Raw genomic sequence first — 15,288 nt, 5'->3', positions numbered from 1 at the left:
AATCCTGACTTTCTCTCAATGGATGTAGTCACTTATTCTTTCTACAAGATCTCTTGACCGCCTACTGTGTGCCAACCACTGAGGTAGGGCCATGGGTACTGATGTGAATCCTGCCCCTGAGAAGGGGCTGAACGTTTACATCCTGTCACTGAGAGTTCAATGATGCAAATGTGGAAAGTGCCTAGTGGCTTTGGCATCTAGATGGCCATTGGTAACTATGGTAAGACCATTTTCAGGGTGTGGGGGCTAAAACCAAAGGACAGATAGGAGGTGAGAGGGCAGAAATAGTTTGGATAACTGAGTCTAAGAAATTGGGCTTTGCATCACAGATTACTAATTACAACAGGAAAAAGATTCTTTACGGTGGGGAGATCAGGAATCATCCCCTGTGTGACCACTTAGTGGTCAGTAATATGAAGCAAGAACAAGTACATTCCATCACATGTGAGATGTGAACCTGAATCTTATCATGAGAAAACATCAAGAGCCATCCAGTATGTAGGGACAGTCTGTGCAACAGCTGGCCTAGATTTTTCCAAAAGGTCAATGTCATGAAAAAAGGGAATCAGGAGTGATAGGGTGGGTAGAAATTTCCTCTAGATTAAAAGAGACTAAATATAGTAACCACATTTTTTTTCTTTTAATTTATTTAAATTCAATTAACATATAATGTATTATTGGTTTCAGAGGTAGAGGGCAGTGATTCATCAGTCTTATATAATACCTAGTGCTCATTACATCACGTGCCCTCCTTAATGCCCGTCACCCAGTTACCCCTCCCCCCACCCCCCTCCCCTCCAGCAACCCTCAGTTTGTTTCCTAAGATAAAGAGTCTCTTATGGTTTGTCTCCCTCTCTGATTTTGTCTTGTTTTATTTTTTCTTCCCTTCCCCCATGCTCGCTGTTTTGTTTCTTAAATTCCACATGAGTGAGATCATATGATAATTGTCTTTCTCTGATTGACTTATTTCGTTTAGCATAATACCCTCTAGTTCCATCCACATCATTGCAAATGGCAAGATTTCATTTTTTTTGATGGCTGAGTAGTATTTGATTGTATATATACATCACATCTTCTTTATCCATTCATCTCTTGAAGGACATCTGGGCTCTTTCCACAGTTTGGCTACTGTGGACATTGCTGCTATAAACATCACGGTGCACGTACCCCTTCAGATCACTACATTTGTTTCTTTGGGGTAAATACCCAGTAGTGCAATTGCTGGGTCATAGGATAGCTCTATTTTCAACTTTTTGAGGAACCTCCATACTGTTTTCCAGAGTGGCTGCACCAGCTTGCATTCCCACCAACAGTGTAATAGGGTTCCCCTTTCTCTGCATCCTCGCCAACATCTGTCATTTCCTGACTTGTTAATTTTAGCCATTCTGACTGGTGTGAGGTGGTATCTCATTGAGGTTTTGATTTGAATTTCCCTGATGCCGAGTGATGTTGAGCATTTTTTCATATGTCTGTTGGCCATTTGTATGTCTTCTTTGGAAAAATGTCCATGTCTTCTAAATATAGCAGCCACATTCAAGCAACATTTGAATCTTGATTGGATCCTAAGTTTCTTTTAAGGCTATAAAGAAGACATTTAGGGAAGAATTGAAGAAATTTTTAAATATGGTATATATATATGTTAGGTGACATTGTAGAATGATTGTTCATTTTCTTAGTTGTGATCATGATAGATATTGTGGTTGGACGGGGGAATGTCCTTATTCTCAGGAGATGCATGCTGATGTAAGGTGTCCTGATGTCTGCAAGTGTCTTTCAAACAGTCAGAAAAAAAAAAATTTTGTATAAAAAGATAATGCAATAAAGCAGTGTGGCATCATATTAACAATTGACAGATTCAGGTGAAGGGTATATAGATGTTTTTGAACTATTCTTTGGACTTTTCTTTAGGCTTGCAAGTGTTCCAAATAAAAGCGGAAGAGACGTTGCTTGGGTTGAAGGGAGATTGGACAAAGCAGCTGAGTTTTTGGAAAGGTTTCGTGGGATGGGCAGGGTGTGGGCGCAATTGTATAGCGCCATCCCACCTCCACCCCCTTTGGGAGCTCCAAATATAGAAACCCTGTGAACCTTTACAGAGAATTGATAGTTTAGCAGTTGTGATAAAACAGGCCCTTCCTGGGCGTGGAGGGGATTTGGTCGAGGCTCTGGAGCCGGTAATGGGAACCACATTGGCAGAAGTGTGCGGAGCCCCACCCCAGAAATAGCCCTTCTGTGCTGAGGCAGGACAACTGGAACGAATTATGTGCATTCATACTCATTAAACTGCCTTGGCACCAGAAGTGATCCCTGTAACCTGAGCTTTACAGCGGTACAGCTATAGTTAAAGTTGGGCCAGCCTTGCCCCGTACCCTCTCTGTCAGAGGTTTATAGCTAAAGCATAAAGCAATTCAGCATGAGCTGAAACATGAAAAACTCCTCCAGATTGTAAAGGCAAACTTTCCTGTTTAAAGCTTTCTAGCGAGGCAGCATTTTAGAATAAAACCTTTTCCATCTCCTGCTTTTCCAGCCTTGGCCAGAATCCCAAAAGCCCCCACCCCATCCCCACCCCACTCCCCATCTCCAACCGAGACCACAATCCAATCAAACACAGAAGCTGCTGCATTCTGTGGTTAGAAGGGTTGTATTGTGGCCGGGAAGTCCTGCCTTCTGAGTCTGAGCCCTAAAGCTGTGTGGCCTTGGGCAAGTTGGTTTCACTCTCTGAGCTTCAGCCTCTTGCTAATTTATAGACGATATTAATCACAGGGTTGCTTAGTCCATACGGGTGTGTGGTCATTGAGCGCGAGGAGACTGGACACACAGTGACACTGTGTAAATATTGTCTTATTGATCACATCTGAGTGTGTCAAATACAGAGAGATCTGTGGAGACTAGTTGTCTCTCTTTTTTTTTTTTTGCCATGCCACGAGGTATTTTATTTTCATTCAACATACAAATAATTTGCTATAGTATCCCAGGGCAAACCGGAGAATTTGGCAGTCCGATTGGGGGGGGGTCCCCTCAGAGACCCACAGGCTGGAGTGTCCAGGTTCACAGTGCAGCTTGTCGCTCGTGTCCATCTTGCAGGTGGCTCTTCTTCCTCCACATCACGACTGGGGTGTCTCAAAGATGACGGGGGTGGGGAATCCTCTAGGTTCTTAGGAAATTCCACTCTGCTTCTCCTGCTCAGTGGTCTCTTTGGTCAGCAGGGTGTTCTTCTCCTGCGTCTCCGTTTCCTTCAGCTTGGCCTTATTGAAGCTGGCGATTTCCCCCATGTCCGGCTCGTCTGCCATGTTCTTAAAGCGATCCGTGGAGTCGCCTGGGGCTCCCATTCGCGTTGCTGCAGCAAGAGACCTGTCTTTTTTGATCACGAAGGAAAGCTTACCCAAAATTCCTACTTTTACCTAAAAGGTAGCTGAAGTGCAGCTCTCATTAGAAGACAAATCACATGGAAAGACATAAGGAAAGAATTTGATTTTGTCCTCTTATTAAGAATTTCTGGTGAAAGGGGGGGTAGGCTTTGAAGTCAGATAGACCCAGGTTAAAAACCAGCCTCTGCCACTTCCTGGCAGTGTGCCCCCAGGCAGGTTAATAATCCCTTTGGAGCCTCGGTCACTTCATCTGTATAGTAGGGCGTAATAATGCCAACAGAGCAGGGTGAGTGAGGAACCAACACACACCTTATGAAAAGCTCTTTGCCCAGCGCCTACCAAATAGTCAGCATTTAATGAACAGAGCTGCGGCCATTATTGAATCTGAGAAGAGAAAGGGTCTTAATATTGAGACCTGTCTCTCAAGTGTTTTTCTTGGGCACCAGACCAATGACAGACCAAGGGCGGCCAGCTGACATCAAAAGCCCTGCCCTGCAGACCTTCCAACAGATGATGAAAATGCACTGTGATTTTTGCCCTTTTGAAGCTCTTGGCCTAGCCCTTCAAGCTACAAGGGCTTTGGTGGGCTTGGAGGACACTGAGGATGGGGAGAAGCTTTAGTTGTTATTTCAAAGTAAGATAGCTCCTTCAACATGGCAGACTGGTTTGTTCAGAGCCCCATACCTGGACGTGTGGTCCGGCAAAGGGGATAACCTTCACGCACCTGTTTCTCCTGGCAAACATGGCTAGCGATGGGTGGGAAAGTGTGGGCCAGAATCAGGTGGCTTGTTTTTTCTGCCTGACTCTAGATTAAGAACCCCAAACTGCTTCATAGGAGGTTCAGCATTTTCATTTGAGTCAGCACAGTGTCATCCAGTTTACCCAGCACAGGACTGCCCCTCCGATCCCAGCTCTGCCCTCACTAGTGCTGGAAAGTCTCTCCACCTGCTTGGCCCTCACTCTTCAGGTCTCTAAAGGGAGACTAAGACCACCTGCTCTGCTGGCCTCTCCAGCTGGTCATGTGGCTTCTATGAGCTAAGACATGGGAGAGTGTCCCCTGCATAAGAGGACAGGAGGCAGCCCCCAGGAGCACACTCTCTAGCCAGGCAGGCGCATCGTATGCACCGAGCGTGCTACGTGTTTTCCTGCAAAGCTACATGCAAACAGAGGATGTTATTACTAAAATACTTGGTAAATAGAATGTTTAGTAAATAGAAACATTGTGAGTATAGGATAGGAGAGAGAGAGAATACTAATATTTACTTACCAGCTGCTACCCTTAATTTATTCTGGTTTTGGCATCTAGATTCTTGACTGTGTATTTTTGCACATTAAAGTAACACACCTGGATTGTCAAGACTTTCAAACAGGTCATCTACGATAACACTAAAGATCTAGGCATGTTTTCCTACTAGAAAAAAAAGGATTTTCAAATATGCCTTGAAAATCGCCATCCCTCTGGACAGGTGAGAATTTATGATAGGCAATTAAAGGATGTGTATTTGCTGAATGTGTATTTCTCCTGCTAAAGCAGAGGAAGTAATATATAAAAGGGGGAAGATGAGGTTTGAAAGGGGCTGGACTTGCTTCCTGCCCATTGGCAGGTTGGGTTAAACATTTCCAATCTGTGCATTCCTTGGGTGAGCTCTCTGTTGCTCACAGCCACTCCCAACCCCTCCCCCCACACCAGGTTCCCTTCTTTTTCTGTGTCCCTTCTTTCAAGAGTCAATGTCCTTCAAAATGTGCCTCTTCCAGGACTGAAAAAGTGCCTAAAAGTTGGGGAGTGAAATCACCCCCTTCCTCTGGGGATTCCTGTCCCAGCTCAGGGGCTGTCACCTGTGAACTGGGAACGGGTGTGTGTTTGTTGTCTGACAGGTACACACTCGTAAGGGTCTTTAGCTAGGGCCCCTGCTCTGGGGCTGTGGTCAGATGCACATTTCTGGGGTGGGGAGAAAGAATCTATCCCAAAGATCCTCACAGGATCTCGTGCCAGAGAAGTTTCATCAGGTTTCAAAGTCTGGTCAGCGTTCCCACTGCACCTTCAGCCTTGTGGGGGCTCTCTCGGAAAGACGCCCCATCTGGAGGAAGGGCACAGGCTTTGGAGTCAGCCAGAACCAGCCTCGGATCACCGCTTCTCCAGTTTGTAGCCACATAGCATGGAACCCTCCATCTCCCACTCTGAGTCTGAGTTTTGTCCTTCGCAAAATAGGGTAAGAATTCTTACCCCGGGGGTGGAGGGCAGTTGGCAGGACTGAGTTAGGTAGTACTGGTGAAAAGATGAGCGGGGTCCTGGCGCATGGTAAACACGAGAATAAGTCAGTCCTCTCGCCAGGCGTATGTACCGCCCACAGGGCTTGCGCTTGTGAAAAGATAAGGGATCCGAGATGGGGAGGCAGATCAGCCTTTGCCCTAGAGGAAGGCCAGCCAGCTGGTACTCAGGGCTGTCCTCAGTGTGGCTCACACCGTGCTTCTCCATGTTTAAAAAGACCTCATCACCCCGAGTCTTACCACCGCTCAGGGGTGGGAATAACTACTTCTCAGGATTGTCACAGGATCCAGTGAGATCACGTGTGTGAGAGCATCAGGCACATGGTAGATGCTCAGAAAATGTTGGATTTTACAAAAAAGAAATCTTGTTGGGGCACCTGGGTGGCTCAGTCGTTAAATGTCTGCCTTCGGCTCGGGTCACGATCCCAGGGTCCTGGGATCGAGCCCCAAGTTGGGTTCCCTGCTCGGCAGGAAGCCTGCTTCCCCCTCTCCCACTCCCCCTGCTTGTGTTCCTGCTCTCGCTATCTCTGTCAAATAAATAAATAAAATCTTTAAAAAAGAAATCTTGTTAAAGACAGGCCAAGGGGCGCCTGGGTGGCTCAGTTGGTTAAGCGACTGCCTTCGGCTCAGGTCATGATCCTGGAGTCCCGGGATCGAGTCCCACATCGGGCTCCCTGCTCGTCAGGGAGTCTGCTTCTCCCTCTGACCCTCCTCCCTCTCATGCTCTCTGTCTCTCATTCTCTCTCTCTCAAATAAATAAATAAAATCTTTAAAAATAAAAAAAAAATAAAAAAAAAAAAAGACAGGCCAAGAGTGCTGTCTGTGATCCTTCGGAGACAGTCCCCTGCCTGCACCAGGGGCAGCTTCGTGAGGGGACAGCTGCAGGGAGAGCCTGCTCTATATTGTACAACACACTGGGGTGGGCACCGAGAGCTCCCCTGTCGGCCCTGCCCCCGCACCTGGCTAGGGTCCTGCCAGGGCTCTGTCTTCCTTCCTCCCAGCCCGAGGCCAGGAGACTTTCAAGTCAAGACCTGACCAGAACAGCCTCTTCCTGTTGGACAGTCCTGGTCCTGTGTGTGCTTGGCGCAGGTCCCTCGGCCTTCCCACGTAGGCCCATCCGCCAGTCCCCGGTGGGTCACTTTCTCTGTTCCTCCAACACACCTGACCCCTTTCCCAGCCCCGCCCTTTTCTGCAGGAGTACGTTTTCAAGGCACCTGTAAGTGCCTTCACGTCCCTTGGCATGTCCCTCCATTCCAGCATTGTTCCCTTACATGGGTGAGGCAGCTGAGGCTCGGAGAGATCAAGCAGTTCGCCCAGGGTCGGGCAGCTAGTGGGTGACCAGCCCGTAGTGGCCGGCGTGAGAGTTCGTGGTCTCCGCACGCACCGTGGGCAGGGCTCCCAGGAGGAGCTTCACGGTGCCGTTGGTTTGAGGGGACACGCCTGCCCAGGCATTCAGAGTGCAGGATGTTTGTTCACTCGTTCACTTAACAAAGTGAGGCAATTTGTCAGGTTCTTTTGGTAACTCTTAGGCACAGGGGCTCAGGCAGAGACAGCTCTCAGCTTTAGCAGAGAATGGCTTGAGGATGCTACTTCTGGTAGGCCTAGGGCCAGAGGGAGAAGAGAAAGCAGCTGTAGAGATTGGGGTAAGTGCTTGGCTTGTCAGAAACATAATCCCCCCACACCTGTGCCCTGGAAACACAATCCAGGGCTCTGAGATGCACTTTCGTCTGTCACCAGGGTGTCCCCAGGGTGACCTGCCCAACCGTATCAAAGCTGGTGGGGCTCAGGTTACAGGGCCCATTCTCAGGGCCCTTGAGTACCAACAATGGCTGTTTGTCCTTTGGAGCTGCCATCCCGCAGGAGGAATGTTAATGGACCAAGAATGGAGGGGGGGAGGGGGACAGACTGACCAGTTAGAGCCCACGCTCAGGTCAGCCTCTTGAGTGAGCTCATCCGTGCATGTCTGCTAGTCCCTCCAAGAGACTCTTCAACCAGTTCCAGGAAAGAGGGATTCGTCCTCTGCTTTTCCTAGCTCAGACCACCACTCCTAAGGCTGGAGGTTGGGGGAAGGGGTCCTCTGCTTAATCTGGGATTTAGTCTACCCCTTGGCAGAGTTTACAGCTCAACTCAAAAAATATTTAAAAGCAGAAAAACTAAAAATGGCTTGGATGTCCAATAATAGAAAGTTGGTAAAATGACATTATCTCCTGTCCATTTGATGATCTTTTAAATCGCTGTTAAAATCATGTATTCAAATAATATTTAAAGATATGAAAAAAACCTCTTATTGTATATGTTAAGTGGAAAGAGAGTGAGATAGAAAACTGTATATACAGTAAGAACCGAATTTGATAAGTACATGTTTACGTATGTAAAAGAAAAGACTAGAAGGAAATAGACCAGGGCACATTAACGGTGATTATTATTGGGTGCTGTGGCTATAATAGAGTTTTGGTTTTTCCCTTTGAGCTTTTCTTCTGTATACATTTTCTAGCAAAAACATTCTTACTTGAGAGTCAAAAAGAAAATTAATTTCTTAAAAGTTAATTTATTTCACCCCTACTCTGCCTGACACTGTGCTGGGTGCTGGGGATAAGAGATTTAGAAGAACCTAGCCTCTGCTCTCCATGAGCTCATAACCCAGCAGGGCATAAAAATACACCAGCAGAGTCTTTTAATCGTTGTTTTCAACAACAACAACAGCAGAAGCAGCAACTATAATACCGACACGTTTGTTAAGTGTGATGGAATGTTCTAAATGCTTTATGTATGTTTACATTTAAACCTTACAACTCAATGGGTAGGCAGTTACTAACCCATTTTACTGATAGCACAGGATACCATGGGAACAGAGGGAAGAGAGATTAACTCTGTGTTGGGGTAGGGGCGCAGTGAAGGAGGCCGCAGTCAGGAACCTGCATGTATGCTGATCCCTGCAGGAGAAATGTGAGTTCTCCAAGCAGACCGAGCAGGGGAAGGTTTCCCAGGTGCAGAGAACACCGTGAACAAAGACACCAAGGGACAAAAGAGCAAGACATCATTATGAAATGGCTAACACCACACTCCTTCCTCCCCAGCAAGAAGCCAGAAAGGTCCACGGGACCACTTTGTGAAGGGCATAGGAGACCATGCTGGAAGTTTGAGCATAATTCCATTAAGCAGTGGCGAGCCATGGAGGTGTCTTGACATGGCCAGCTCTGCATGGGAGGAAGATCGTTCTGTCTTCTTAAACCCCGTGAAAAGCTCAGCTGTACGTGGAGAGAGAAGTGTTCCTCTGGAGACTGAGTGTTGCAGGAAAATTCATCTCCGTTCCAGCTGACGAGGCAGAGAAGGAGAAAGGAAACGGCAGGAGGCCATGGAAATATATGATTTCCTTTACCCTTAGCTTGTAGAAAGTCACTGCAAGCCATGTGGAATCCAGCCCCAGGATGAGAGACGAATGTGCTCAGAAATGTGTTTACCACCTAGCCTGGGGAAAGGTGTTACTGCCGGAAGAGAGACTTGGGAATTCCAAATGGACTTTCGGGTTTCAATTCGATTTCTGTGCTTAATTAGCCCAAAACACTGCTGTTCCTGCCATAAAAACTAGAGAAAGTCTTGTGTGACAATGCTATCAGGACTTGTATTCCAGGCGTGGTTGGAGCTGCATGTATTACGGAAGTCCCCCAGCCCCTCCCCATAGAGCTGACAGTCATAGGAAGCAAGGGTGACCCTCTGTGGATCCCTCTGCGATGCCTTTCTGTAGCTAACATGGAGGTTCCCAGATTATGGTCCGTTGTACTTGTCCACAAGGGTTCTGCTTGCACCAAAAAAGACAATCGGAATGATATAGGGAATTTGCAGCAGGATCATCTCTTATTCAGACATTGTCCTTCCTACTGAAATACCCCTTTTTCAATGAAGCAATGATGAGTAGATTGTGCTATTTTTAGTTTTGACTTTCTGAAATGCAAAAGTCTGGGAACCACTAAGCTTATGTCTTACTGATCTATACTTCGTGTCATGCTGTGGGAGAGATGCACAGATGAGTAAGACATGCACTTGACCCTTAAAGACAGATAATCATGTGTAGTAATCCAAGGTATAGGAAATGATGAGTTTCATTGGGAAAAGGCTGGGAGTGATCATGAGGAGATGCTGGGAGGAAGATACATAAGAACTTTTATACTATTTTTACAACTTGTCGATGAGTCTAAAATTATTTCCAAATAAAAAATTTTAAAAAAAGAAGAAGACTGGCACCTAGGGTGAATGGTAAGGGGGCCAGAAGATGGTTGGTAAAAAATAGTAGCCCAGGATTGTCATTTAAAGCTGCATGAGGGTGGATCTTGAATGTCAGGCTAAAGAGTTCACACTTGACTCTACAGCTAGTGTGGAGCCATGGAAGGTTTTCAATGAAGGGTAAAACATGGCCAGATTTCCTACTAGAAAGATCACTTGATAATCAGGGGATGATGGATTGTTGAGAAGTGAGCCTGGGGGTGGTTGAAATAACCCAGAGAGGATGATCTTTAAAAGTATCCCGAAGAGGACTAGCTCTGTAGGATGATAATAGGTGCTACTTGAAAGAGGGGTTCCACAGACTAAAAAAATGGGAAATGTCAAGGTTACAGAGATGTCTTTCTGTGAGAGTCCTCAGAGGCATTAATTTGATTATATGCACTGTGTTTCTCTAAAGAGAGGAGATAATATGGAGGATTTACCAAACCTTTTTGACCATAGGACCCTCTTAGGAACTTCTCGCAGGACTTGTATTCAGGAAAAAACAAAAACAAAAACACTTCAGTCAATACTGGCTAGCATTGGAAATGGAGAGGAGCAGGTATTTATAGTTCAATCCCTCCTAACCTCTAGCCTCTGCAAACAGGAAACCATGGCCTGAACATACGCAGATCCCTTTGTGCTAGGGGAGCCGGTGCCCCCTTAAACCACTCTTCCTTCCCCAGCTGTCTGAGCCTGGGGTCACCACCCTTCCCAATGCACCAGAGGCTCTTCTGTGGGTCCATTAATAGCGGGAGAACAGTAACATCACAACCCAATATTTTAAAATTTCAATAATGAGAAATAATTCAATGTTTTCATTAAGAAGGGAAGTATTTTTGAAGGATTCTTTACATGTCATTTTCTTTTTTTTTTTAAAGATTTGATTTATTTATTTGACAGAGAGCGACACAGCGAGAGAGGGAACACAAGCAGGGCGAGTGGGAGAGGGAGAAGCAGGCTTCCCGCGGAGCAGGGAGCCCAATGTGGGGCTCGATCCCAGGACCCTGGGATCATGACCTGAGCCAAAGGCAGACACTTAACGACTGAGCCACCCAGGTGCCCCTACATGTCATTTTCTAATTAAGTTCCTTAACCTCTTTTTTGCATTTGAATGAAAATATATAGTAGTTTTTCATCACTATCCTTCTTCTAAATGAACCCCACCTTGACTTTGACCTGTGTGCTATAATGAGTTAAGGTGGCCTCTCTCCTTCCCCACCCACCTTCTCATTCTATTTTGTGGTTGTCAATAGCACATTGATCATTGCAATGCTCAAGTTTTTGAGCATTTTCACTGTAGTTCATTAAACCCTCTGATCTTATGACATCTACCAGCTTCTGCCAGTTGTTTGACCTTCAGTGGGTTATTTAACCTCTCTGAACATTGCTTTACTATCTTCACTATGGGAAGAGCAATTCCTACCTCCCATAGCTAGTGCAGGAAAGTGCTGGGCACATTAGTATATTTAGGTACTTGGCAAGTATTCTTTCTGATGTTCTCTTTCCAGTGATTAGCATCGTCATACTCTGCACTTACAACTCCTCAAAAACGCTTGTTGAGTGAAGGCAGGTGCATGCACACAGCTGCCGCTGGCCTAATAAAGATTAATTAAGGAGCTAATTGCCCCCTTTAAAGCTTTATATATTCTCTCTTTTGCCTTCCTTTCAATAAAAGCACTTAACTTTGTAATAATAATTTGTAATAATAATTACAAAATGACCCTGCTCGGTTGGTATTATTGCTCCCATTTTATAAACTTGGAAAATGGGGCTGAGTGAAGCTATATTAAAGTTCAGATTTTTTTTTAAAGGATTGACTTATTTATTTGAGAGAGAGAGAGCAGGGCCAGAGGGAGAGGGAGAGAAGCAGACTCCCTGCTGAGCGCAGAGCCCCATCACGGGGCTCCACGAGGGGCTCAATCCCACTACCCTGAGATTGTAACCTGAGCCGAAATCAAGAGTCAGACGTTCAACCGACTGAGCCACACAGGTGCCCCCAGATCTTTCTAATTCCTAAGTCCATGTCCTTTAACATTGTACCAGGAATGATGGGATCCATTCCTTCTTCTGCTCTTACAGTCAAGTCAACAGTTATTGACATGTGCTGGGTGCCAGACAAAAGACACAGTCCAGCCCTCTGAGAACCTACCTTCTAGTTGAAGGAGATGAAACGTGTGCATGAAACTTACAAGGCAACCCGGTAACACCTCATTTATCCCTCACTGGGGAATGAGCTGTTACGTTAAGTGAATTTTACAGATGGAATCACAGAGCTTTAACTCAAAGGGGCCTTAGAGATCTCATGGTGAAACCCCATTATTTTAAGAAATAATGCTCAAGAAGAAATGCTCAATGATCCTGGGTGACCTCCTGTAGCTGGCTTTGTTGAATTATTGTAAGACCCAAGACTAGAACCCAGCTCTTCTGACTTCCAGGCTAGGACTTTAAAAATATATTAACAGTTTTCTTAAAACAGAGTATGTATTTCTTGGGAATCTGTGTTAGATGGAGGGCTCCCATCCTAGACTTTCCTGCATGCCTTGGGATCATCTTTACAATCAGCATTATAACACAATACGTGAAAGCAGCAATGCCTTTGAACCTTCATATGTGTGTTTAGGATAGTTCCTTATTACCGTGGTCCCAGATAGTTGCCTTTACCCAATTCCATCATGTTGTTTTCAACCCTTAGAGGTATTTTTCTGGTTTCTTTGTACACATGCACGCATGAAATTGAACAAATTATGAGAACCCTATGGTTAAACAGACTTATTTGTCCTTTACTTTCCCTGTAAAATGGGCACAGCACAATAACCTATCTCATAGAATTGTCGTACAAGGAGCGAAAGATGCCTGGAAATTAATAGTGCTTAGCTCCCTTGCTTTTTTTCAAGTATTCGAGAAACTCTTAAAAGTTGCACACTTCTTAACTCGCAAAGTGCACAGCAATAATGAAACAGAACTAAAATAAGTGTTGGCCACAAAACACAATCCCCTCCTGAGTAGTAAATCAAAAGTTCCTCTGCTCCAAAAAACACATATAATATGTCTAGTTTCTTCCTCCCAGGACGATAAAGAAGGCTTTAACACAAAGCATAATTCATATCATCTCCAGATCTAGGGCCGTAGCACCTCATGAAAACTATTAACACATCTTCCACCGCCTACTTTATGAACTCATATAAAAGCAGATCAGGTGAGCTCGCTCTAGGTAATGGCCGACTCCCCCAAGCATGTGAAATTTGACCTGTTGTGAAGCGATTGTTTCAAATTCACTCTGGGAAGAGGGAAAGCCTCTGTGTGATATGCATAAGCACTCTTAACAGCACTTCAGCATGGATTCCATTGACTTCAGCATTGAAAGGGACCTTCTAAATCCTCTAGTCTAACCCCTAAAAGATATAGAAACTGAGGCCTGGAGAAGGGCCAAGATTTCCCCAAAGCAGAGTCTGGGACAGATCCCAGTGTCTCATTCTTCTGAGAACCCTCCACTCATCACACAGCAAAACAAGGAGGGACAATAATCAAGGTCTTTCTGTGGATTTTGTTGGTGTCTTTGTATTAGAGCTGTTTCCCCTTTTCTAAATAAGCATGCCAGACTCCAAGTTTCTAAGATCCTTTAGGTTTGTGAGAGATGAATAAATGAATATGTGAATGAACGAAGCCCGGATCAAAGTCCCTGTGTCATGACTATAGCCCTGATTTGCCTTTTTGCAGACTCTCCTTGGCAGCATCTCCTTTGCCCCCTTTCTTGGCCTTTATTTGCACCTGATGAACTTGTCTGAGGAGCCACCCTTTTTACCATACTTAGGGCTGCCCTTTCTGGAAACCATACTGCCCGGAGTGCTTGCCTAAGTGACGGGTATTCTTTAAATTCCCCAGAGTAATTCACACAGACAAAAGTAAAGTCTAATTCTCAGTGGCATCTTTACACTAAGAGACCAGTGAGCCAGTCTTGTCCCCTCTTCCTTTCCCCTAAGATGGTGTTTTGAATTTGTGTCTGCACTTGGTCAACAGGAATAGCCAAATGTAAGGTCCAGAGCCGGGAGCTCTTGGCGAAGCAGAGAAGGGAAAGGGGGAGTTCATATTTATTGAGCTCCTGCCAGGAGCAACATGTCATCTCTTTTCCAGGGGCAAGTATTCTTAGCCTCATTCTACAGAAACTGAGGTCTGGGTGGGCTGAGTGAGACCCTCCGCTCACACGCGGCACTGGGGACTCCGGGGTCTGCCTGCCCTTCACGCTACCCCCACCCACTGCTGCCCCAGAGAGACTACCTTGGCCTCCCAATGCTTCCGAGATTGAAACTTAACAAATCAGCAGCAATGTTATCTGGGTTTAGATGTTGCAAAATCTCATTGGCATTTCACGTGGTTGGGTGTTTGAGTGTATTTTTATGTCTTGCCTGGGGCTTGAATACAAGTTACAAGCAGCACCAAAGACCAAACCAAGAAAGAAAATGTGGGCAGCCAACCTTGTAACCTTAGCTAATCTTTAATTATTCCTTAATTGAGGACCCATGGTGTAGATATAGTAAGACTAATAACTATGTGTTGAGTTTATGCAGCATTTTAACTTCCCAAACTCCTTCACATGTATTGTAATAATAATCACTGCCATTTACTGAGCCCCAGCTGGGTGCCAGGGACTGCGGGAAGTTCTTTATATGTGCTCTTTGGTTTCTCTCCTCTGTCCTGCCAGGGAAGTGTTTATCGGTTTCATGCAAATGGAGAAAGCACATCTCCCTGGCCCAGAGGGGAGGTACTGGGCAGTCTTTCGCCCCAGATGCGGGCAGGAGCCCTATTCCATGTTCGACACTGGCTTCCAATTTGTAGGTGGTGCTGCCGGTGACAACAAATGGCAAACTTTGGTTGAGTACTTTCTATGTGTCAGGCAGCCTATTAAATGCTTTACAAGAATTCTTCTACTAAATTTCCCATAACCCTAAGAGGGAGGTCTTACTATTATCATTGGCCTTTGTACGCAAAGTAACTAAAGCACAGAGGTTCTGTGAAGCTGCCAAAGGTCACACAGCTAGGAAGGAGTGAAGTTCACATGCAGCCGAGGCTAGAATCCTGATCTGATTACAGAACCCATATGCCTGTTACCATTCCACACAGTGGCTTTATCGCTTAGCAGCCTAGTGACCCTGGGCCAGTCACTTACCCGGATACTCTAGAATGGGAACAGTAACACCTGTTCCACTGGATGTACAGGATTAAATAAGATGAGTTTGCCAAAAATCAGTGGGTGCTGATACATGGCTTTTGTTTGTTTGTTTGTTTCTTCCTTCCTCAGGAGATCAGTGACCTGTAAATATTTACTGATGTATTTTTTAGATGCTTTGAGGCAAAGGTAATATTCACTATCTGTTTTCTACTGCCCATCTTTTAT

At 45.4% G+C, this 15,288-nt stretch overlaps 2 protein-coding genes across 4 annotated transcripts in view; one reads left to right on the top strand and one right to left on the bottom strand.

Annotated features, from left to right (window-relative positions):
* The window catches only part of TENM4 (teneurin transmembrane protein 4), a 1,359,030-nt gene that overhangs the window by 1,092,599 nt on the left and 251,143 nt on the right, over window positions 1-15,288 (top strand). The window lies entirely within an intron of this gene.
* Window positions 2,606-5,950, bottom strand: LOC116646366 (thymosin beta-10-like). The gene has a single exon (XM_032427013.1). The coding sequence runs from the start codon at window positions 3,324-3,326 to the stop codon at window positions 3,153-3,155; it is 174 nt and encodes a 57-aa protein (XP_032282904.1). The 5' UTR covers window positions 3,327-5,950; the 3' UTR covers window positions 2,606-3,152.

Source organism: Phoca vitulina, unplaced genomic scaffold, assembly GCF_004348235.1.
Source record: "Phoca vitulina isolate PV1807 unplaced genomic scaffold, GSC_HSeal_1.0 scaffold36, whole genome shotgun sequence".
NCBI classification, from domain to species: Eukaryota; Metazoa; Chordata; class Mammalia; order Carnivora; family Phocidae; genus Phoca; species Phoca vitulina.
Note: the sequence above shows the minus strand (reverse complement) of the source record. Positions and strands in the feature narration are given on the sequence as shown.